Source organism: Sparus aurata, chromosome 2, assembly GCF_900880675.1.
Source record: "Sparus aurata chromosome 2, fSpaAur1.1, whole genome shotgun sequence".
Classification (NCBI taxonomy): Eukaryota; Metazoa; Chordata; class Actinopteri; order Spariformes; family Sparidae; genus Sparus; species Sparus aurata.
In genome coordinates this window covers 14,382,845-14,409,112 of record NC_044188.1, presented here as the reverse complement: position 1 = coordinate 14,409,112, position 26,268 = coordinate 14,382,845, and the positions used below count along the sequence as shown (strand labels likewise).

The 26,268-nt window shown below is 39.6% G+C and overlaps 1 protein-coding gene across 1 annotated transcript; it reads right to left on the bottom strand.

Moving 5' to 3' along the window:
* Positions 1–8,787: 8,787 nt before the first annotated feature.
* capn12 (calpain 12) lies at positions 8,788–24,700 on the bottom strand. Its single transcript, XM_030403850.1, has 22 exons — positions 24,154–24,700; positions 23,288–23,357; positions 21,777–21,895; positions 18,962–19,095; positions 18,650–18,821; positions 18,483–18,566; positions 17,732–17,817; positions 17,520–17,597; positions 16,888–17,078; positions 16,546–16,805; positions 16,442–16,453; positions 16,249–16,328; positions 15,076–15,198; positions 13,429–13,465; positions 13,261–13,332; positions 13,120–13,165; positions 12,768–12,829; positions 12,385–12,453; positions 12,220–12,298; positions 11,995–12,111; positions 9,977–10,029; positions 8,788–9,872 (listed from the first exon to the last, which is right to left on the bottom strand). Exons 1-22 carry the CDS (start codon positions 24,382–24,384, stop codon positions 9,846–9,848), a joined length of 2,202 nt encoding a protein of 733 aa, XP_030259710.1. The 5' UTR covers positions 24,385–24,700; the 3' UTR covers positions 8,788–9,845.
* Between the last annotated feature and the right edge of the window lie 1,568 nt (positions 24,701–26,268).

Genomic DNA, 26,268 nt, shown 5'->3' with positions numbered 1-26,268 from the left:
CACAATTCAATTAAGCCTTTGTTTAAACCTTTGTTTATTTCTATGCAGTCATAATGTAATACTTACTACAACTAATACTGTTAAACAGTGATTCATTTTTATATGGTTAATATACTGTGTGCAGCCTTTGGTTAAAAAATCTGATTTTAGATCTGTTTTTGGTACTTTCGATACTCTTGAATGTGGATATCGTATTCTTTTAAACACATGATATTAAAAAAGTATTCCAGTATAAATACTTTTGACAACCTTTTACACCTTAAGGTTTGTACCCTCTTGTTTCCATCACTGCCCACTTAGTGAAGTTAGGATTGTAACATACAGTACGTAAATTAGTGAATCATCAACCTTGAGGCCTCAGCTTTCTTTGCACCATGATGGACCAGTATGACATTTGGATGCAGCAGGGAGCCTTTTCTTAATAAGATACTTCAAATCCCTCACTGACACAGCAACCTTAAAACCTCTTTGACTTTCTGCTGAGGATGCAAACACATCTTTTGCCTCAGTTACACAAGGATTAGATGCACTAGTGCGGCAGCCCTGTGGCACCACACACTCCCACGGACTCCACAGGACCCTTCAGTAGACATTCAGCACCACAAAACTTATGTTGAGTGAAGGGAAAATTCCCATGGCCCAAAGTGAAGAGCTGGTTTACATTATTTACACTTGTGACTTTCCAGTTTTTCTTGTTCGCTGCTTCGGCTTGCTTTTGTCCTGTTTATGTTAATGTACTTGTGTTTATACGGTGTAATCCTTATGACTCTTCAGTTAAATAACCAGCGTGTGTGTTTACAGGAGCCCACACAGCACACACGCACAGCAAGAATTTACAGTGATCTGCGGAGAAGGTAAAACATTCAGTTGTGCATGCGTCACAGGCTCGGTTGTGGGCTCTTCTGAGACAAAAATGTTCTCACGTCATCTAATTTCAGTAGTGGTATAAGGCCTCCCTCCCTCATTCCCCTCAGTGTTAAGCCTGTTAGTGAGGCTATGGCTCACTGACCCACTGTGAAAAGGCTCTTGACAGTACTTTATGATGAAGCACAAATTAAAAAGATGCTTGACCACTCTGCATGAGAGAGATTATTGTACTATTGGAGAAAATTAAGATGATGCACTACAGTTTTTTTTGCATTTTACCCCTCATTACTCAACTTGTGTGGTCTCATCCTAAACCCATCGGTGTGCATCCGCAAGTAGGATAATCAAATTTGAGTGCTTGTGTTGTAATACAGTACAAGGCGAATGAGATCATTACTTAATATGTCTCTAAATAACCATCTTTGCAATTGTTCACAGCGTCAGAACAATCGCCTGTCCTTTTTTTTGTTGTTCTAAGTGCACCCATAAACGTCAGCATCGAGGTGCAGAAAGCGGAGCGGATGGCTCTATTGTATCATGCACTGCATGGGAGTCGGATGCCTAAAGTTAAATGCAATCAGTGGGTTTCAGTATTCCACAGCTCTCTGTGACTCAGACACAAGCAGCGCGTCAATCCTAGCCTACTTTCAACAGGCTCGCTGCCAGTCAGAAAGGCAGAGTGCCAGAGAGAGGGAGGGACGAGAGCAAGAGGGTGAAGAGAGAATGAGGATGAGATCAGAGGGGGAAAGTAACTCAGTATATTTAGTCACATACTGTCGGTGAATACAATGTTCAGGCACTGACTCAAGAGTTTTTCATTTTCCGCATTTATACATATAATTAGTCACATTTCCTACATTTTAAACATATAAGCCAACTTCCTTTTTCACAGCAGACATATTGAAGAAAAGCACAGATGTTACTGATCACATTAACGATGGCTCTGTTCTGTTCAAGCCTCCCAGTGCAGTGAGACAACATGCTCAGCACGAAGACACTGATACTGAAGCTGCTTAATGGAATTCAGCCATCATTAATTTTACAATTTGCATCTGTGCCACCTATCACATGAGCTGAAGTAACAAGCAGATTGTGATTTTACAGGCAAATGGAGTATCTTCACTCCAAATCAGAAACAAGGAGTTTAAACTACAGATGAAAACTAGCATTTTTGTAATTTTAGCATATTTACACTAATGTTTTTTCCACCACTGCTGAACTGTTTCACTTCTTTTTCATAAAAAGTTTAAAATGAAAACAGACAGTTGAATGACATAAACATTTAGCCCTTTTCACCATGATTTCCCCCTCTTTCTTATTAACATAAGTGTTACATAGCTCTATATTCAGTTACAACAGTTATCACTCTTACAGAGTGATATCGCTGTCTATAACTCATGTCTCTCCTCCACCTGATCTTGCATTGAAATAGGTTTACAGTGCGCAACATTTGTCATGTTTACTTTAAAAACCACTAACACACAGAAATCCCACCAAGCACAAGAGCATATTGACCATTGGATCAATGGGAATCAATATGCACTGTCCCTGAGTAAACTAAATACAATTAAGAAAATAAAGTAAGCTTTGATTTGATGTAGAGTTTGTGGCCCCTTTACTAATAGTCCTGAAGGGTACGAATATCTACAAATGCCCACTCTGTTCATCTTATACAGATGCAGTACTGAAAGAAGTAATTGTAGTATTTTTGCAGTTGAGTTAATGTGGCAATACTGAAATGTATAAACAATCCTACATTAAAAAACTCAAGTAAAAGTAAGTAAAATTCAGTATTAGCATTATGTAAGAAGCAAAAGTTCTTGTAAGTGTACAGTGAGGTTTTTATACTGTACTACTATTAAATGTTATATTATAGGATATAGGATTATTACTTCTAATGCCATAATCTGCACAGTGACTAGTACCTCTAGCTGTCAGAAAACTTAGTGAGGTAAAAGTATAGTATTTTCCCTTGAAGTGGAGTGAAGTAGAAGTATAATGCAGCATAAAATGGAAATACTCAAGTGAAGAACAGTACCTCAAAAACTGGAGAGATGTAGATGTAAAGTATCAGGTGCTCTTCAAGAATGAGGAGAAAAGTTGAATGCAAATGAAAAATGAAACTATCAGTGACTGTCCAGCTTACTTGCAGGAAGTCGCAGTAAAAAACAGGTGCTTGAATACCATCAAGTTGTCTGTTGACAGGGTTACATGATAGAAATTCTGCCAATTTACATTTACAATAAACATTATTGCAAAGAGCAAAAATGTGAAGACAAAGAGTATACAAAAAAGGAAAAGGAAGAATGACAGTTTTTGTGTATCATGTTGATTCTACCAATTTCAACTTTTACCTGAGTAAATGTACTTTGTTACATTTAAATACTGGCATTCCAGATGTAATAGGAGATTTTTTAATGCTTTACTCCAACACATTGGATTTGAAATTAAACTGACAATGAATTTGCCTTATAGTGCTAACATTTAGCTCTCATTTCAGGGTTTTTAGGTACAAATCCGACATAGAAATTGTCGCCTTTTTTGTCTGACCCCTATGGGCAAAAGAGCGTCAGTGTGCTGTTTTCACCCTGTATGGATGCAAATCTCCGAAACATCATTAAAAAAAACTGCATTTAAACATCAAAGAAACTGTTTGTTATCCCATTTCTTGGAGTACAGCCACAGCAGTCAACATATATCATTGCTCTAATGATGCACCCTGTATAAAAGCTTCCAAAACACATGTCGTTACTGTTATTCACCAAAGACCTGGAGCCCATTACTTCTGTTTACAAATCAGTAAGTGAACACTCAGACATGCTACTTTTCATTGCCTTACTATTTTGAAGCGGGACCTAGTTTATTTTGCAGGGTTTCTCACAATGCAGAGAAAACCCTGCATTATTTATTTAGGTAGATTTTTGAAGACTTCTTCCACCTGGATGAGGAGAGTGGATGCCAACTTCATTATTCCCCCTACTCATTCTCTCTCTGCCGGTTTCTATCCAGAAGGCTTTGTTTCAACCTTTTTTTCCTCCTCTCACAGCCCCCCCTCCCCACTTCTTCTTTCCTTACATAAGGACTGCCCTATTTTTTCAGGGACCAGTAAGTAGCAGGAATAAAGGGAGTGAGTGGGTGAGGGAGAGGGACTGATGGAGGGTTGAATCCAATGAAGACAGAGGGAGAGAAAAGATATGGGGGTAGACGAAAGGACAGTGTGTATGCACTGCACACGTCAGGAATACACAAACCTGCATGTGTCCCCGTCATCCCCCTCACCTCGCTGGCCTTCTATGCCCACACGCTGCTCCTTCACTCCTCACCCTCTTTTCCTCACCTTCTCCCTTTTGTCTTCTTATCCCTGTTCTCTGCATGCTCCCTCTCGCTAACTCACCTAGTGTTATCCTTTGTTGGCAATCACTGATATCACCTTCCCTCAAATAGATTCAGTCTCCCCCCTGCGTTTTTTTTTTTTGTGGCAGCATTTTCTCCACAAAAACAGAGCAGAGATCTATCTATCTATCTATCTATCTATCTATCTATCTATCTATCTATCTATCTATCTATCTATCTATCTATCTATCTATCTATCTATCTACTTATCCATCAATAAATCTTCATCTACAAATGAATTCTGATGTATTAATATAGATAAAATCACACTTTGTTGAAAAGCATGAACAGCCACCCAGCCATCTGTATAATAAAAAAGCCCAATCTTTAGCCGCTGCAATATTAAACTAATGCACACATTAATGCAGCAATCATTATAATCCAATAATATTATATGCATTATTCTGAAGGAGGATTCTTCTTCAGGTAAATGACAGTAAATGATCTGGGTGCTTCTTCGACCGCTGAAAGAACATGACCCACTTTTTCAAAATGCTGCTTGCACAGTCATGCCATAGTAACATAATAATATAACACTGTCAGGAGTAAATTAGCTGAATAATGCTTCCGCCACCACTGAAATATGTTCACTTCTTTGTCATGTAAAAAGTTAAAATCCAAACGTTAAATTACACAAACATTTAGCCGCGTTTTCACTGTGTGAGCTTATACAACCATGGTTAGAATGCATGACATGTTTTATGTTTACTTTAAAAAAGCACTGACAAAAATAATTTGTCACAGAAATCCCACCAAGAACAAGAGCATATTGGTCCTCATCTCTCAGATCTGTGGAAATATCTGTACTAAGTTATAACAGCCAGTCACCCAGCCTGCACATTTTATGTAAACTGTGTAAATGATTATGAGGCAGTTGAAACCACATTTCCATACAAAAGTCGAGCAAGGCAGTGATGACATGGTGTTCAAGTCATGAATGGAATCTCTAATGTGTTTTTGCTGTGGGGCATTTGAGTAACGCAGTCACGAACGACTGACGACAGCAATTTGTGTTTAAGTTTGCCCATTCTTCCCCTCTGCACACATGTTGACAGGTTTTCAGCATTTTTTTTGTCCTTTGTTAGCATTATCACATCATCATACAGTACATTTCACTACACAATCTTGTGTCAATCATTCTCCCATCTGTAAAATTATTACAATTTTTATTTGTCATGTGAAATTAGGCACACTGTTAAATGATTAAAATAAATGATTACTGCTGCAAAGGAAGTGTGTTCTTGTTTAATCAGTCAGCCTGCCGCGGTCTTAACCAACATTCCTGTGTGAGAGGTTAACTGTGAGAAAGCTGTGTGTGTAGTGACTGCTGACAACAGTTCAGAGTGCTAGCTGTGATCTTCACTCATACCGCCTGTCAGAGAGTCTGCTGAGAAAAAAATGGAAAACATTTAGTAAAATATTCAAAAAGACATTAGATGTACACATTTGAGGTAGCGTTTCTGACATGTTCTATCAAAGAGTAATCTATAGGCTAGGCTTTCAGTGGAGAAAACAACATAAAGTACCCTCTAAGGTGCTCTTTCAGTGAAGAAAACATGACGAGGTCCCCTCTACGGTTCCCTTCCGGTGGAGAAAACATGAAAATCCCTCTAGACTGGAAAAGGAAAGATGTGATAAAAAAATGTGAGGAAGTGTCGTCTAGGCGGCTCCTCCAGTGGAGAAAATGTATTCAAGCACCCTCTAGAGTGAAAAATAAAAAAAAATGTGAGGAACTGCCATCCAGGATGCCATCCAGCTGCTCTTCTAGTGGAGAAAATGAATTCAAGCACCCTCTAAATTGAAAAAAATGTGATGCAGTGCCCTCTAGGCTGCTCTTCCAGTGGAGGAAACATGATAAAATTCCCACCAGGAGGCCCTTTTAGTAGAGAAAGTTGAAAGAACTTTTGGTGTCTATGTTGATTCATGTCATAAAATGAGCACTGAAAGTTACAGAAAAAAGAGGGAGTTTCAGTGAGATGTTACATCAATGTAATATTTCTGTGGCAGTCTGGGACTAAAGGAGACACCTGGTCACCACCGTCTTCAACCAGCTGCCATGTAGAAAATAAGCAGTAACAACAGGTTGAGGAACAGAGAGAAGAGGAGAGAGGTGCTGTGCAGTCGAGGCAAATACTGCTCTTTGCGTCTCAAATTATCCACGATCACTCTTCACGACTTGTAAATAAACACGCACAATAAATACACCCTGCGTCCCATGCCAACACACAGTCACATCTTTAAATACTCCATCTCTGACGACTGAGGTAGCACAGCTCATCAAATTTATGCGTGAGCGAGCTCAGGCTAAATTTGCAGCCAGGGAGCCAACTTACGCAATCCTCCCTGGTCTCCCTCCTGTCTATACAATGGCTTAAAAATCTCACAGTTCTCAAACCATCCCAGCCCTCCCCAGATCTCCACTCCCACACCACACACTACAACTCCAGCACTATTCCTGTACCAGCCCCCGCCGCTGTGCCACATAAATACCGGCACCTCCAAGAACAGACGCCAAGCCTGTCAGAGCATCATCACATCCCACAGGACAGCTGGGGGGAGGGAGGGAGGAAGGGAGGGAGGGAGAAAGAGGGAGGGGAGGACGGCGCGAAGAGAAGAGATGAGAAGAGAAGAGAAGAGAGGAGCAGGTGGAAGGATGAGCACAGCCGCTGTCGAGAGAAGCGAATCAACAGAGAGCGAAAAGACAAAATAAACACTCTCTCTATGAGGGAGGGCACACAGTTTACAGTTCTATCCTTCAGGATCAGCCACAGACTGTTTCTCTTTCTTTTGATCTGACAGCGCTCTTCTGTTGAAGTCTCTGTTGTTATATATAATATATTTATAAGTACCATGGTAGACAACAATCATAACACCTGACAAACCAGAATCACCCTAACACCCGTAATACCATTAAAGGTTTAACAGCTGTCATGTAACATGTTAACCACCCAATTTAAGATAAGACTTTATTGATCCTGCACCAGGGAACTTCAATTCAGCTTTAAAAGAGTCAGAAGCAGAGGGCATAAAGTGATTGAGTGATACGGTAGATAAAGATGAAATGAGATAAAGCAAGACAATAAAATAGACAATGACATAAAAATAGTAGCAATGTAAAGATAAATTGCACAGGACAATTTCACTGTATAAAAATAATGAAGGTATAGTACTTAGTTACATTACTGTATAGATAGATAGATAGATAGATATTCCACTCCACTAAATGATATGTATAAATATACAGTTCCTACACACACTTGAGATAACAAATGTGTCCACTAAAACCAAATGATTTGATCTCTGAAAGAAGGCAGTAACTAATGAAATGTATTTTTCATTTTCATTTGCAATTATTTTAGGATGCTTTGTAGAGATCTGTTTTCACTTCACAACGGTATTCTGTTGATACAATTAAAAAAATAATTTTAAAAAGACACATTTAATCCTTTTTGATTCACCGCTATAAAACAATAGCTCATAAGAACTTCCAATGGGGTGAAGACTTATTACATGCATAGTATTTGTAAATATGTGAATATAAATTTGTGCTGTAGACAGGCTACCTAATTTTACGTGCCTTGTTGACGCTATGTTTGTCACACTGGTTGACTTCCTGCAGAGCTGGAACTCAGACACACAAACCAGAGGAAGCACAGGGTTTGAAAAAATAAAATAATAAAGCAGGTTGAGTTGATGTAGAGGCCGGATGCCGAGAGGAATCTATGGGCTCGCTCTCCTCTCACTTCCTTTACTTTCTCTCCTCCATCACAATGCAGATGGACGGTTGCCGAGGACAACCTGTGTGCATTCACCTAACGATGAACAGGAAGTTGTGTGTGAGCAATGGTGCTATTAATAGCCGCGTGTGTTGAAAGGACATTTGCTCATACGCTGAAGTCTCTGTGTGTGCGTATGTGCGTGCGTGTGTCTATGTGTGTGTGCGAAGTCACCTGTGTGCAGCCAGTGTGTAACACGGAGGAGGAGGATGCAGATTGTGAGACTCAAGACAGTTACTAGAGAGAACAGGAGGGGGGGGGGGGGGGGGGGGGGGGAAGAAAGAGTGAGGGATGGATGGAGGGAGTGAGGGAACGTAGTGGAGGAGGGGGCGAGTGTGTGTTGACGCTGTACGTGGCGTCAGTGCGATAAGAATAGAGATGGTGCGTGTAGCGCTGCTGAGACATCACCCTCACACCCTCAGTGGGGCAGGCAGTACTCACTCTGACTGTGTGTGTGTTTGCACAGTTATTACCCAGGGTATGCTCATGTGTGCATAGATGACTAAACTGTTGGGGTTGCAGTGATTTTGTGTCTCTCAGTTGTGTAAGAATGGTTATGTGTGCCATTTCAATTAAGTTTAATCTTTAGAAACACGTTTTCTTTTCATCATTACACAGTCTCTACGGAGCCGCTTTAGAAGATGATTATTATTCTGGGAACGAGGGTGATAATGTGGACTATATTTGGGTTTTGGAACCATTTTCTTTATGGCGCTGTGAGAAGACGAGGACACATTTAAACTCACACCTGTAATCATGAAATCAATTTTATTACAATGTGGAGTATGACAGTGTTACATAACAATGAAGTGACGGCGCTGCATACTTTGATTTGGATTTATATTAGAGCCAAACTGATATATTTGTTAGCGTGTATTTTTGGTCGATATTGGCTCATCACCCATGAATCACTAATGGCCAACATGTTCTCTGATATGAAAACTTTTTAGAGGTTATAGTACAGAAAAAGATACATGTGGTTATTTATAATTAATAGGTTCACAGTGAAGTTTAATGTAATAGTCATTTTAGACAATAAAGTTTATTGTTAAACTGCAAAATATCTTGCCTGCATATCCTGTCACAATTGTTTGTTAACTTTATTTGAGGGATCATTGAAAATTGTGTGTGTGTAACGGCTGATATATTGATATTGCAGTTCTTTCCTAAAATCAGTATCAGCATCGGCCTGAAAAATCTAGTTGACAGTCAGGCTCCTTTCTGTATATTATTTTAGCGCGTATTGTACATATTTATGTATTTATATACATAGTTTTCCTTTTTTTTTCTCTCTAAAGCTGTTTTAATACATTCTGTTCTATTTCATTGTCCATTTGATTCTTCTCTAATTTAAAGTATATGAATATTGCATTTTAATTTTATTTGCAAATCTGTATAGCATAATAACAGTTAATTGATTAATTGTTTACACAATAAAAAGAAGAAGAAGAAGAAGAAACTTTTCTATTTTCAAATTGTTTCTCTTGTCCAAACAACAATCCAGAACCTAAAGACTGGACCTAAAGAAAAGCAGCAGATCCTCACGTTTAAGAAGCTGGAACCAACGATTTATCAACTACTTGTTACAGCTCTACTAAAAGCTGAACCTTGAACCTACAGTTAATCAAGGATTAAGATAAAATACTATAATAGTACAAGTAGAAGCAAGAATAAAACATTAGCATAGCAAATGTTTAGCTGAAATGGAATAAGGCACCCATGGATAAACTTTTTTAAAATACAGTTTATGTGTGTTATGTTTCTTTCGAATCAACAGTAAGCTGTGGCTCAGCCGAGGAAGCTTCGTCTTCACACCATCAGGAACTGAAGCAGCCACTGGGGAGGGGCGACAGTCGAACAGAGAGAGCAGAAACAGAGAGTCAAAAGCCTGTCCAGGTCAGTATGAACACATAACAGAGAATATTTGACCTGATACTCACAGAGTTGATCCCTCTGTCTTTCACCTCCTGGCTGGTTTCTGATTCATACAGAGCTGAGGAGAAAAAGTGAGGAAATGACTAAACAGTGTCTTTAAAAACGCTCGGCATTCAGTAACTTCTGTTTCTTGTTTGGTGTGGTCCTGGCAAATATCCTGAGTTTGTTAGTCAAAGTCTGAATGTGCATAAAATCTTTTATGTAAACCATCTGCACATATGTAAATCATATAAAAGCAAACAGTAGAAACAGTCTTCTGAATGCAGATGTGAAAGAAGTCCCCAGATCTGTTATTTTAATGAAAGTACCAACACAACAATGCAAAACTCTGCAATCAAAGGACAAGTTCTGCGCTGAAATTCCTACTGATGTAAAAGAACACTGAGAATGATCAGCAAAATATATCAAAAGCAAAAGTACTTGCTCTGCAGTAAAACGTCCGCTGAGTATTAATGCTGATGCAACACTATGTAATGCCACTTCTTCAGGTTGTAGCTGGTCAAGGTGAAACTAGTTTAATCTACTTTTATACAGTTAGGTAGTCGAGTCCAGTGTTTTCCAGCCTTTATTCTTACTTCAAGGGTGTCACAAGATGAATCTGAGGGTTCGTGAGATGATTAATGTGGCAGCAAAGAAGACAAAACAAACTTCTGTTGACCAGATTGGTTCTCATTTTTGTAGCTTTCTGTAATATTTGCTTTAAGGCAAAACATTTTAATAATTTTTAAACAAAACTGTAAATTAAACCATCTGAGCCTGGATGTCATTCATGCAGGGGATGCTGGAGGTCATCTCCCCATTACATCTTTTGAAATCGTCAGATTTCTCCCCATCAATTTTTAAAAGCATAATTTGCTAAAAAATCTAACATCAAGAAATGGTAATTAATGAATGAGAATGAACACTTTGTTCTTCATCGGGACCTGCAACTGAAACGGGCTGCTGATGATTCAGGTGCGAAAATATGACGACATTTTAACCAAGGACCTGATTTGTAGCAGGTGTCAACGTATGAAGGAAAACAGTTATTGTTCATGGGATAATAAATTTGAACAGCAAACTGTAATATCCTCATACATAATATTATGTATCCATATCTTAATCACCACATTATCTCCCCTTTACATTGCCTTGAATTTCATATGTTGAGGACAGTTTAAAAAAAATAATCTGAGCTTTAACATCCTCACCACTTTTGAGCTCAAATTGATGTCCTTATCTGAGTAAGTTTGAGGTGAACTGTTCTCTAGTAGAAATGCTAACAACTCGTAGAAATCTTAAACGTGACAAAGCGTCTGAAACAGACACAGATTTGTGTGGTCATTAGTTGTTTCTTATACCATTTACACATAAAATAAAAATCATAAACAATCTTAAACTGAGTAAGAATCTAGTAATTACATCTGTCAAATAATGAATGTAGTGGAACAAAAAGTATAACATTTTGCTCTGAAATGGATTAGAAGTATAAAGTATCATTAAATAGGGTACACTTAAATGAAGTAACAGTACGTAAAAATCGTACGCAAACACAATTCTTAAGTAAAATCATGTTTTCATTGGCTAATACTGGTCTTATTTGTACATGTAACTCAAAGTGCCTGTGTCCTGTGTGTGCAGATGGGTCTAAAGAGGGGATGTCACGATAAACTGATACTGAAAATAACTGTGATATTTGAGAATTAAGTATTAATATCAAACCCATGATAAAAACGTTTATATAGTACATCACCTCTTCAATCATTTGTTTCTTTTCTCTTGCCTTTTCATAGTGAGTGGAAGTAATACGCCTTAACGCTCATCGTCCAACCACCAACAGAAAAAGTCATAGTGTAATTGTTCTTTTTGGACACTTGTACAGCCTCAGTACAATTGTATTTTAGTTGTAATTCAGCTGGTGTGCACTCATGCACACATTTTTTGATTACTGGTCATTTTTTTGGGCTTTTATGTTTGTGTGGATGTACAGTGTGTGTGTGTGTGTGTGTGTGTGTGTGTGTGTGTGTGTGTGTGTGTGTGTTACCAAAGAGCTTGCGCAGCCGGGTGACACATGACACAAAGCTGTAGAATGGCATGTGAATCTCTCCTGCTGCAAACCTCTCAGACACCAGATGAGCGACCTTGCCATCAAGCTGCATTCCTGGTACAACAGAGGAGTGGAAGAAGGTGTGAGGCCAAACAACAGCAAACATCTGTACGCATGTTGTGGTGTGTCAGCATGTGCGTGGGTGTGTGCGTGCGTGCATACCAACAGCTTGCAGTGCTGTGCTCAGTTCAAAGGGGCTCATGGTGCCAGAGGAATCCTCATCAAACTGGAAAAAGATTGACTAAAAAAGAAAGCAGAATCAGTTTAAGAAATAATGGATCAGCAACTCTCTCTCTCACACACACACACACACACTCAGAGGTGTACCTGCAGATTACGCAGACCGGACAGCAGGGATTCTGTTTGTTTACGGCTCAGACTCCAGCGCCCTTTAGTCTGCCAGCAGAGTTAAGGACATCTCAACAGGACAGGAGATACAGTTATGAGGAAGGAGAGTAAAGGTGAGCAGCGGGGCGGCACGATGACTCATCCAGAGGAGTAGCCGGGGCTTTAAACCCCTTTGTCCGCGAGCATCTGCCCCAATGAAGTGAGACACTAACAAGAGGTCGATCAAGTATTTACACGGCAGCAGTTTCAATGTTAACTATGAAGAACTTTTGTAGGCGTGACTTGATCGGATGAATGTCAAACAAGGATCATACTGCAAGGAGACTGTAATAGCAAACAATACAGTAGGGACGAAAGGATACATCTTCTCCGAGGATGAGCTGTCTGCACGTCTCCAGTGGCAGATGGTAATCTTTGTCGAGCGCTGTGATGAGGGGAGAAAGGCACAGATTGATGCAGAGAACTAAAACAAGGGTTTAAACTGGATCAAGCTGAGGAGAGGTAAAGGTGAGGACAAAGTTCAGTCACGTTTATTACTTCACCCAGCTCAATGTACTCTGAGTGCAGCTGTGAGCCTCTGTCTAGACTGGTGACCTCTCCAACTTTTGACGGAGTGTGTTGCTACTCTGCTCCCACCTAGTGGCCATTACAGGTATTATACAGTCATAGATCACTTTTGTCATTTTCAGATAAAAAATCTCGATGTACTGGAACCTGAGTTGAACAGCATCATGAGCTCCTTGGCGTTCAGTCTGTCATCCTGCAGAAGAAATCAGTTTGATTGTTTAATCGAAGGCATCAGATTTTTACTTTATTAAGGTGAAGTGATGTAGGATAATGAGGAGGAAGTCTTACAGGGCCAGCCACGTCATCAAAAGTCTTCTGAACTCTCATGTGATCCTCTGGTGGGATAGGAGCTGCCATAAGCTGTATCGGAACAAACAAACATAAACATACAATATTCTGCCACTTGGCTGCCAATAGCTGGAGTTCAACATGTGTGGACGAGATCACTAAACTCACCGGGAGGAAGCCAGAGGAGCAGGTGAAGTCCTGAGTCCTGAAACACAAAGACCCAACAGATTGCCAGTTAACGCTCTTAAATTATCCTTTTGTACAGCTTAAACAATCAGAAATGTTGTGTTGTGTTTATATATGCTCAGATCCATATCTTAAAGGTTCTATGTGTGGGATTGTGAAAAGTAATGTAACAGTAAGCAACTATTTGCTGTGTAAAATATAGTGGAGTAAAGGCATCCTGATGAGAGAATGAAGTCAGGCTGGCCATGTGTGCGCAATAGTGCATGTGAGGTATGTGAGGCTTCTACTCGACTCGGAGCTGGTTTGTCCTCTTTTAGATGCGCACGTAACTTGATTTGTACATAAGCATTCCTGAAATGCTTTATTTTTCAACACGAGATCATATTCTGTGAACTTAACAAAAGCTTTCCATGCGAGTTGACACAAACATTATTTTTAAAGGCTTAATCAAAAGAGAACACAATGAATAACTCTAAATAAGTGTGACATTGAATGTTAACTTCAATCATTAGCCAAGTAAGGAAAAGTTGTATCTTGTTGTCATGTCAGTACAGCACTTTTTATATTTATCTTTTATTTGGGATCTGTAATTAATCACGCCCTCAACGTCCTGTCAGTTTTCTCCCCATGGTATTTTATGATACACTGATACACACTGTTTTCATGATATTTAAGAGGTATTGAATCGAAGTTAGAAATTCCAGCATCGCGACCTAATGGTAAAAAAGTTGTATTGTGAATACTTTGACAAGCATTAAGATGATTATGATTCACAGTTAGCGGGAATGAACACTTTTGCACTGCAATCTTCATTTTCACTTAAAAAAAAACAACTATTATACAAGTCATTATATTGTAACATTTGTTGGGGTTCATACCGAACAAACATGTTTTCTTAAATCTGGAGATCAAGATTTGTAGGACAGAATTTAAGATCTTGATTAACTGTGCAGCCCTATGAAAACAATAAGAATTGTTCAGGGATCCTTAATTTTGGTGCGGGACCGATTACAACTTGGTCTCTGTCGTAGAGCTTTACATTATTCCAACTGGAGCAGGTTTTATAAGCCACATCACTGAAAACACCAGTGTGCGTGGCATCGTATTGTATAAGTTCATCACAAGTTTTGTATGTAAATATCAAAGTAACTAATAACTATAGCTGTACAACATTTCCCTCTAACATGTAGTGGGGTGGAAGTATAAAATAACACAAACTGGAAATACGACTTCTGTGAATCCACCACCAGAAAAATCAATCTGATCATTATAGTCGGAGCTGTCATACTGCTCTGAAGTCATGAGAGGTGATTTAACGGCCCGTTGTTGTTGAGATTAATTGTAATGTTTCTAAATCATACATTAGCGTAATGTTTGGATCACACTGTAAGTGTGAGTGTCAGTCCAGGGGAGTGTGGGTGACGATGACTCTGCTGTTGAGAATCCGTGAGGCGGGAGGTGATTCAAGGGTGCTGTGGAGCCCTCAGGAAGTGTTGTGGGTATCTGTGACGCAAGGCGACGCACACATTCCAAAGATAACATTCACACGAGGTGGCTCATTAATTGAGCTGTTTTTCTGATAAAGGACAGAAAAAAAAATGACTTCCTTCCAATTCCCTTCCATCTTACCCCAGAGTGTTTCCAGTCTTGGAGAAGATGCGTACAAAAAACTCTCCGGGTTGGTTGGGTCGATAGGCGGACGCCACGAGGATGTAGTTACCAGGCTCCAGGTGCAGCTTCCTCCACACGCCCCTGAGGGACAAAGTTAATGACTTAGAGTTAATGACTTACAACAAGTTATCAGTGTCACCACTTTGAATAATCAAGTAAAAATGTTCATTCTTAATGAAATAATCTCTCACATCTTTACTGTATATAGAGGAGACGTTAAATGTGTTTTATTGATTATCTCTTGTTTTGTCTTTGTGAATGGTCAAATTCATTTTTTTATTTTGTATGATAAAAAGTTTTAATTGTGTTGTTATTTTACTCTATTTCTCAACACACAGAGAAAGCTACCTAATAACATTTTCCAGCCCAGTCACTGGAATAAAATCTTGGCATTGTACATTTCTGCAAACCACGGATATATCAAATTTGGATTTCTACATACATGTCATATTAAATTCAGATAACATGTATGTGAGTTGACTTTCCTGTCAGGAGGAGGAGACTCCTGGTGTACAGAGACCAATGTAAGACCACTGTTTTAACATCTCTGTAGCAACAAAACCTGATATTTTCAGGCATAACATGATCTTTCTTTAATCTATTCAAGTGCTTTTGTGCCTAACCCTGACCAGACCTTAAGCAGTGTTGTCACAAAATGAAACTGAAAATTAAAGTGCATAGGAATGTAAAGTTTTAACATATTTGTAATTTGCAGAAATCTACAATGCCAACATTTATTCTGGTGATCTAGTGGATTTTTTAATTAAATAATTTGAGTTATGCTCAAATTTTAGGTTTAGGGTTCTAGGGCTAAAATCATTTCTTGAGGAAAAGGAGATGGCTGGTTTGCTCTAAATAGACAAAAATGGCGACAGGTGCTCTTGGAAAAAATGGAAAAAGAGTGATCCATAAACCAGATGCAATCAAGTCACTCCGAATCTGAATCTGGATAATTAATTCTCCCCTTGAAGACATGCATTCACTGCGGAAGTGAGTTTGAGGTGAAATCTTCATGAAAAAAAATGTGGATTACACTTGTAAAAACATCAGCACTGAATGTTCTGCTTTAATGAAGAGATTATCACATAATTACTGATGAGCAGTCATTTCCTCTCGTGATGGTCTCTTTACCTCTGAGCCGTATATTTCCCAGAGCGACCCACAGGGCGATTTTTCTGGAAGAAGTTGCTGCTCAGACACACACCCTGGAGCTGTATGAGGACAGATATATGACTAAGTAATTATCAATAAGAATATAAGATAGTTCTGGTATTCATTTAAGCAGATACTGAGAATGGATTTATATTGAAAATTAGGAACTCACCTCAGAAGGAACCTGTGAAGAAGAAGAAGAAGAAACACAAAGACAGATGTGAGTTTATTCATGAATCAATCAGTGAACTGGGAGCACAGCAGTGCAGATGTTACCTTGTAGATGTGGAAGCCGATGTAGAGGAAGTTGACTTTATCTTTCTGCCTGCGGTTCTTCTGCAACAGCTCCACCAGCACGGTGCACTTTTTAGCTTTCTCCTTCTGTTTCTCAGCTATCTTCTTCTCCTCTAGGGTCATCTCCTCCTCCTCCTCCTCGTCATCATCATCATCATCTGCATCATCCTCATCATCCTCATCCTCTGCCTTGTCCTGCTGTGTGAGAACCAGCTGGAACTGAGGATTCTTCCAGAACGACTCTGAGGGAAAATCAAAGACTATGACAACAGAAATGATCTCCAGGTGAGGCTTTCGATACTTCACATAAAGTCATGAACATACTTCTGTATCTGCGGCTACCACCGGCCGAGCTCCCCGATACCCAGACTCCTTCATGTTCACTGATGGTCCAGGTGGATGGGGAGGCGGCAGAGGAAGGAGAGGCAGGTGTGTTTCCCTCCTCAAGGCTGTCAGGATTCACACTGCAGAGCTCGATGATGTCAAACAGCTTTGAAAAGTCCTCAGAGCTGATCCTGAAAGACAAAATGATTCATGGCAGATTCATGTTTGTGAGAAGCAGTGGTGGAATGTAACTAAGTACATTTACTCAAGTGCAGGTACTAGTGCTCAGTGCTCAGTACAAAGGTAATTCTACTTTACTTGAGTATTTCTATTTTCTGCTACTTTATACTCCCACTCAACTACACTTTGGAGGCAAATCTTTCTACCTTTACTACAATAGATTTATTTGATAACTTTAATTACTAGAGAGACATATATATATATATCTATATATATATATATATATATATATATATATATATATATATAGAGAGAGAGAGAGAGAGAGAGAGAGAGAGAGAGAGAGAGATACATATACTCTTATTTAAGTAAAATATCTGAATACTTCTTCCTCCACTGATGAGAGGTTGTTCAGTTGTATGAGTTGCCGTGTTTTAGTATCCGTCACATACCAGAACTCTCCATCTTCTTTCTTTTTCAACTCAATCCTCTCCTTCTCTGCTTTGTCCACGTCATCCCACTCTTTACCCCTGCAGTCACACGCACACACACACACACACACACACACACACACACACACACACAGAAGAAGAAGAAAGTCAACATCTGTGGAGGTTCTGTAATCTGTAAACGAGTGGGTTTCTCTAACAGGAAGCTTCATTACTTGTCACTCCAGGGTCCGCCATACTCAACGAAACCCCAGGGGTTCCTCAGCCTCAGCAACAAGATCTCATCTGAAGCTTTTGTCACCTGAAATGTAAAGAGAGAAGGAACAAGAATAAAGTTTAGTTTTTTAATTGAGATGAGATGATTATGTTATGTTATGATTAAATTTCAGTGGGATTATATCATATTAGGATAAAATAAGATTAGATCAGAGTTTTATGTAATGATACGAGATTAAATGCTATGATGTGATATTTGAATGAATTCAAATGATATATGATCATTAATTATTAGATTAAATGAGATTAAAGTAGACTATTTATAAGGTTGACATGAGGTGTTAGGTGTGAGATTAAATGAATGAATGAATTTCAGTGAGATTAGGATGAAATGAGAGGAGATTAAATCCAATAACATATGGGATTTAATTAGCTGAGATGAGATTTTAAATTAATTACATTAGATGAAACTGGATGAGATAGATTGATTTATTTAGATTTGATTTGAACTGATTTGACTGAATTCTATTCCATTTTATTTGAGATGAGATTACATATCAGTGAGATTATGTTAGATGTAGATGTGATGAGTGTTTAAATCAGTGAGATTAAATCACATTGAAATACGTTACATTAAGATCTAATAATATGAGATGAGATAACGTACAGAATGTCTGTAGCTAACAGTGTGCTTGTGGACAAACTGTTTGTGGACATCAGGTCACAGTGTGGTCTCTGTGTGATACTGGCCTTGTCAGTGTCAGTGAGGGCATACGCGTGGCCCTTTATCAGCCCGTTTCCTGCCACTTTACCGACCTCAAGGTAGCTCTTGGCCTGTGAAGAAAAAGAGACAAACTCTAGCGGATCTGAATCAGTCTCCCCCGGTGTAGCGTGGACATCATGAGGTGTGCATGTACCTGGATGAAGCAGCTGAGCAGGCTGCCTCGAGAAAGTGCAGCGGTCAGAGACCTCCACAAGACGCGAGGGGTTCGAGACGAGACCTCCATCGAGTAGGCAATGCCTCCTGTGAAATCCTCCATCCCCTCTGATATGTTGCCCCCCTTCAGGCTTCCGTAGGAGCCCATTAACCTGCATACGAGAGGTGAGAAAATGATCTGGCTGTATATATTTTTTTCAAAATCACTGTACACAGTCACACGCAGGAAGAAGACGAGTGGGTGATTTCAGACATTACAACCCAGAAACATATGCTGGTAGTGGCAACTGACTTGGCATAGGCTTTCTCCACCAGGGCGCTCCAATACTCGTTGCGGGTGTGAGAGTAGCTGAAGAGCAGACGGCCTTCACGTACTGGCAGCCTGTCATCCACAACCACCTCCACCCACTCACCATACTGCCAGAACTGCACAGGGACACGTAAGGAGAGAGATAGGAAGGGGAATCGTGAGCATGGATCAGAAGTGGATGCATGAATCAGGAAGAAAATGAATGTGGAGGAAGGCAGGATGTAAAGAGCCAAACCACCTGAACTGTCATGTATCAAATTTATCCTCTTATCAGCGACCACTGATTTTTTTAGCCACATGGGGGCAGCAGAAACGACATTAAGTACAACAGTGATAAAACACCCTTTATGTGGATATGTCAAGCTTTTTTTTTTAAATGAATCAGTTCACACCAAAACATCTAAATGTAGGGCCCAGGTTTACAGTTCTGTGTCTGAACTGAAAATGTCTGTGTATTTAGCTGTTAAACACTCAATTATGTTCACCTGCTTTTGACTATTTTTTTCAGTCTGAGGTTTTGTGCTTTGATGCCGAGTTTACAGGGGATTTTTAAAACTTTTTTCATTGAAAACGGAGCTATGAGAGTGACGAGAGTGAAGCAAAAATAGTTGTTATTTACATTTTTTTTTTAAACATAGTGTACCTTTAAGTAAAATATCTTCTTTCACCACTATCATGATACACAAATAAGAGCTAAACAATTTAAAGAGAAAAATTTATTTAATTTTCTTTTAAAAAATAATTTAGGAAGTATCCGTTGCCCAGATCTTAGCTCAGAAATAAAACCCTGAGCTCTATGAAGGAAGTTAAATGAACAAATTGTTCTCTTGTCTGACTAAATCTATCAAACCACCTCCCAAGGCATTTACTGGTCATGACTAAGGGGCTCTACTGTACTGCTAACGGTGTGTACACAACTGCAACTGAAAACAGGCCTGCACTGGCCTTTCATACCTACAGCTCTGTGTATGTGTGTGTGTTTCCCAGGGGTAGTCACTCCTGCATGTCTGGACTGCTCACTCATCACCCTGACAGGGCAAAATTACTTTCCAGTCCTTCCGTCCTGCTTGTTAAGTCTTGTCACATTCTCCCCAACAGTCTCTAAAGCCCCAACACACCGGGGAAACATAATCACTGAGCAAAAAAGCATAAAAATGATCTATATCTTACGAGAGTGTTCGCTTTGATAAGATTGATCTGTCTAATGAGGTGATATTTAATTGATGTGTGCATGTCAGAGCCGGTGAATGATGAACTTTTTAGATTACAATTAGCACTGTTAATGGGGTGATTTTATGTTTTGTCTCTTCTTGCGTGCGAGACCACCGCGCAGTGATGTCTCCAAGATGAGTTGATACCTGTTTGATCCATTTATTGAATGCCAGAGCTGTGGCGCCGCAGCTTAATATGCAGGCATCTCACGAGGGTACATTTTGAAAGAATAAAGCCAAATCAGATAAAAGTAAAACAATACAATCAGATGAGCAAATATTAATATAAGAGTAGGTAAACAGATATATCAATCAAACTTAATTGTTTATGCTCATGCTGTCCTCAGGCCTCAGGACTGAGTATTTAACAAACACAACATAGATCATTTTCTTGTTCTTCTGAAGCCTCGTGGTAGTTCAGGCAGACATGGAAAAAGCTTAATACTTGCTCTCAACAACTTTTGATTAACTTGTGCTTGTAGGCCAAAGGGGTAAAAATATCCTGTTGGACCCCCAGTAACATCTCATTCATGTTTCTGTGTGTGCTATGCACATTATTTCTGGAAAACTATTTGATAGTTTTTCTATTTGATTAAACATGAAGTAATTCTGTAATGTGGTGCATGTCATTTCAATATCAGCTAAATTAATACATTTCTGGCAACTAGATTTTGACACAGGGACTCTCGTTTAGATTAGACTATCTAATAAAGCAGAACACACCATGAAGTCTGATAAATTGGCGATAACGATAACGATATCACCAGAGTCAATGTTGGTTTGGTCAAGCGCAGAACCACTGAGATGTCACCCATTGGTGACAACTCAAAGCTTCAAAACTAGTAGTCCACAACGACCGAAAACTGTGGTCCACAACGACCACAGTTTTGAAGCTTTGCACTTGGCCAGATTGCCGTCACCATCTTGGTTTTATGGAACCAGAAGTGACCATATTTGGATGAGAAGGTGAGTGTGGGGACAGTACTGATTGATCTGAAGGAGAACCTGAGGTCACGCCACGGTAGTAACTTGTTAATCACAGGGTAGCCATGCCCTAAAGCATACCATTTAGGATGCCATAATTTACTAAATGAACATCATGCTGTCTTGAAGAAGGCTTAAAACTTGCAACTGAGATCATAAACTCATTAGGAAACTGTTTACTGGGGTAATAAATCAAGTCAGAAGTAGGGTAATTTTTTAATAAGATTACACAAAGTCAGACAGACATCTTTTTGTAACCACTGGAGAAAGAAAGCTGGTTTTAAGTCCTCGGTTGTGGCTCAAGACTACAAGTTTGAAAATAACAAATAATCTGGGAGTAGTGGAGTCAGAAAGAAGCGAGCTCGCCAGGCCTCTGCCCCCTACTCGTCTGATGAGGCTAGTGGCTCGAGGCAACGTTTGCCGCTACTAGCCTAACGCACCCGAATCTACCAATGAATTGTGAGTGGTCGAGTTGTATTGTGGTTAATGTAAGTGCCAACTTTTTGATAAGGAAGAAGAATGTGTATAATTAAAAAAAGATCATGTATCAGCCTTTTATCTCATTAAGAACAAGCCTGTTCATCTAATCTAGCCACACTTACCCTAAAATGGAAGATCCCTGCGTAAGGCTTGGCCAGACTTTGGCCAGATGGCACCACCTTCACAAAGAGCGTGGGGTGCATGGTCAGACAGGACAGGGCCGCCAGCAGCCAGCAGTTACCTGACAGACAAAAAAAGAGAAATACAAGATGATGTAATGGGGAAAAAAAAAGAATTTAACATTTTGGATGATTCCAACTTGCTCTGTTTGTAAGTATACTTGAATAGACTTATATAAAGTGAAATTTAAGAATACTTTCGTAGCGCATTACAGAGGACTAAATAATTACACTGATCACTATTAAGTATTTACAATTAAGTAAATTAATCAACATTATAGTACACTGTTCATCAGTGTACTTAAAATTAACTAATAATGAAGTAAAATCGAAGTTCACAACTTCAGTACACTAAAAATATAGCTTTAAATATTGCAGAACACGTATTTTTTTTTTTTAGTACACTGAGGCTGAACTTCATGACATCTTTTTGAATTATTTTAAATAAGAAGTTTTCACATGCTTTAAATTAGGCAGAAAAAAGTAAATATACTCATGCAATTTTGGTATACTTAAATTGTATTTCTCATGAATAAAATGTACTACTTAAAAAAAAAAAACTTGGTAAGCGCTTTGGCATTAAAAGATTTGTTTGAGCATATCAAATGATTTCAGAGCCCTGAAGCTGTGGTCTCCTGTGAGGAGTGATTCATGTTTTCATCAGGCAGGTTAAACTCTTTTCTCTCTCCCAAACACACACACACACACACACATACACACACACACACACACACACACACACACACACACACACACACACACACACGTTATAAGCCACATTCCTCTGAAACAGTAAACATCTGTTCCATGTTGTTTCTGTGGAGATGTTGCACTCTGTGTAAATCATTGAAAACACAGCCTGGGTTACAGGCTGAATGACACAATAAGACTCAAACATGGAAGAAGAGAAGGAAGAGGAAGACGGGGGAGGTTTTTAATGATCTATTAACACATCCGCACGCAACTAGAGACACAAACCATCAATTCACAAATCCCACAGGAGGAAGGAGAGCTTGCCGTTGTGCAGAAAACAATCTTGTGGTTCACCACAAATAAGAAATAAGACTGAACAACACAGGTTTTTCGCAGAGTCTGTGAGCATTTAAAGACAGGGCTGTAATGTGGTACAGACCCCCTGCAGATCTGGGGAACATCCTCTTTCCCCCTCGCTGTGTTCTTGAAGTCGGGTCTCTGGGGCTTCTTGGTGCAGAAATCAGGTCATTAAATCACTACATTTTATCGCAATTAAAAAATTAGGAGCAAGCGGGTAAAGGAGTGTTTCAGCTTTTGGTTTTGTTGTAATGAGGTAATGATGTTGTGCAAGGGCAAATCAAGACAACTCAGCATGACGTATTCCTGTCAAAACCCTCGTCCCCCGGGGAGGGCAGATGAGCAGCGACAGGAGAGGCAGAGTTCGGTGTGCAGGCAGAGTGAAGTTTTCCTGATGTACTCACCCAGTTGGCCCTGACAGATATCGGTGGTTCCAGTCGTGCCCTCCACAAACACAGCATTCTTACTGATTTCCTTTAGAGATGGAGTGAGAGGAGGACAATGTGAGCACATTGTGTATTCAAAACCAGAAACTGGTTTTATGACCAAGCATGAGATCTCAACATCATGATGCAATAACAGAAGAAATAAAAAGGTTTTGACAAAAGAATCATTTCAAAATATTGTTGAAATCCTTTTAATAAGCAAAAATGCCGTCACAGGTTCCAGCTTCTCACGTGTGAAGATTTTAGTCAGATTAGTTGCAGTCCTGTTGTACTGTTACATATTTATAGCATAAGAATTCACAACATCTCTGTACTCATGTCCACACTTTGTATTTTTGTCTGTAATATCATTGTATCCTCTTTTAATTCAAAGTTTGCCTTTTTGCTTTCTTTACAGGCTGGGATGTTACTTTCACTGTAATACGCAAGTGTGATTTCTTTGGTTACTTTCCTCCTGTGAGGAAACTTCCCCAGGTAACAGGCTCCTCAGACCTGAGCCACACCTGGATGAATCACAGTCAGCTACACATCTGCCTACAGCTGTGCAACACTGTTGCTAAGTCCCTGTAAACATGGTGGATGAAATATAATGACAACTTTATTGTAATATTGATGTTCCTCCAGAATGTCTCAAATAGTCCCAACATATTTTGTATTGTATTTAGTTCTCACAGACAGGAATATTGATTATTTTACAACTTAATCTTGATAGAAATGGTTTAAGTATAAAGACCCTCATCACTTATAGCAAAAAACACAACATCTAGATAACAACTGGCGCTTGACACAATTGCACATCAGGACAGTTGTTAAAGCTGGTCTACCTTGGGTCGCTGCCACTTGATCGCCTTTTTTGGATCCGGATCTTCCGGCGTACCGATGGACTTCTGCTCAGCTGGAAAGGCCGGGTCCGCGAACAGCTGGCCGGACTTCAGACACTCTTCCAGCAGGGTCTTGAAGTCCTGATCTTGAAACTTGATCGGGTTCCCGATGGAGCCCAGAGGAGCCTTCTTGTCGGTCGCCATGCTGCCGGTGAATGTAGTCAAACTCTTCATCGGCCGGTCTTAAATACAGACTGAAGCGCACACCCTCCTCAGCCGGTGATGGCCCACTTGGAGCGCCTCCCGGGCTCTGCCCTGCCCGGAAAGGTATGCAGCGCGCCGGGGGCCGCGGTGAGCTGGAGTCGGAGTAATGACACGGTGCCAAGAGCTGCTTTGATCTCCAGCTTATTTATTGTCCATCATCACTGTGATCCTGAGGGGCCAGAGAGAGGTTAAAAGCCGACAGAAAGACACAGTTATGGCTTAAAACTGGACAACTGTGCAGGGAGTCAAAACCCTCCAAAATATTTTAATTATTCGCATTTTTAGGTCTATTTTTATTCAGTGTGCTGTCCTGGAAAACTTGTACCGACGCGGTTTGAAAGTGATGTATGACTGCGTTTGAGGAGAGAAACAGGAAGTCCACAAAACAGGCAAATGTGTACTTGCTTTGTAAGGAAACTCCCACATTATGGGGACACATTGATCTAATATAGTTGTGTTAAATAAGAGGCTGCTTTCATATTCACTGGCTCGTGTAGAGATACTTGTTCTGTCCTCAAACTGTCGCTAGGTGTCAGTCTTCTCCACATTAAGGCAGCAGACCACAAATCACCACAGCTTCTGCTCTGTGCAGGGGTTTACAGTAAACGGAGGCCACGATGATGATAAATAAGGCGATGAAGCGCAGATATCCTGGGTGATCTCCAGGTCTGCGAGACTGACAGTAAAGACAGTCACACGAGAAAATTCCCCTACAAGCTGTAGACCCAGACAAGAAGCAGACAACTGAAAATGACTATTATTCTAAAGTGACTTAGTCACAATCGCCACTGTGGGAGGCTCCTGTCAGGTTGAATTGGCAGTTCTCAGTATTATTTGTCACCTGTAGAGGAGTTCTGATCAAGTGCTTTGATATAAGTGTCCTGCCACAGATGTAAACTTTAAATCATCTGTGATATAAAAAAAACAAATCTTACACTCAAGCCACCTTTTTTTTAGATGAGAAAACAGAGGAGCTGATAAAAAAAGATGTTGATACGTTGGTCCACTGTGTAGGTTGCTCAGTCACTGAATGTATATATTTTTTTTTACAGTTGATATCCTCCTGAAAAAAGATGCAAGGATTACTGTTACACTTATTCAAACATAAGACAGTAAAGAACATCATTCTATGTTGAGATGCATGTAAAATGTTTACTATGAAATAAGATCTCTCAACAAACTACTGTCATAATAATGCTTATCTGCTAGATTGAGATAAATAAACAGTAAATAGAATTCAGTTGTGTTATTTAAAAAAAAAAAAATTTAATCACCTCTGACCTCGACTCTATTTACCAGATATGATGAGGAACAGAGCCAAACATCATGACAGTGTACCAAACACCACTGACACTGCACAGCAGAAATACGACACTCATACTGTCTCTGATGTTGATTTATAGCCTTTTTCTAAATAAGTTATTCTTCTCTTGTGACGTTCTGCAGAAACACTGATCATGACATAGAAAAATTAAACTCCACAAAAAAAGAACTTTAAGGAGGAAAAACAAGAAGAAGAGGAGGAAGAAGAAGGATAAGGGAAAAAAAGGAGAGAAAGAAGAAAATAAATGACATAACATAATTTAACAAAAAGGTTTACTTTGGATGATTTAAGGACAAAGAAATAGGATATTGTGATTAAACGTGCTGACAAAGGTTCTTTAGTACTGTGGCAAGTAATTAACTGAGGCACACCTGCCAGCAGCACACATAACAAAAGACTGCAGACAAACATCATGTAAGAAATGAGAAGTAAGTATTGTCAAGAGACACTAAAGAGAACTCCGCAACCCAACTGCCAGAATAAATGTTGGCATTGTTCTTGTCTGCAAACCTCGGACATGTTAAATTTGT

Coding starts and splice junctions, on each gene's coding strand:
- capn12 (XM_030403850.1), bottom strand. CDS start 24,384: ATGAAGAGTTTGACTACATTCACCGGCAGCATGGCGACCGACAAGAAG. Junction 23,358..24,153: donor TCAAGTGGCAGCGACCCAAG/GTAGACCAGCTT, acceptor CCATCTCTAAAG/GAAATCAGTAAGAATGCTGT. Junction 13,333..13,428: donor GCTCCTCTGGCTTCCTCCCG/GTGAGTTTAGTG, acceptor GTTCCGATACAG/CTTATGGCAGCTCCTATCCC.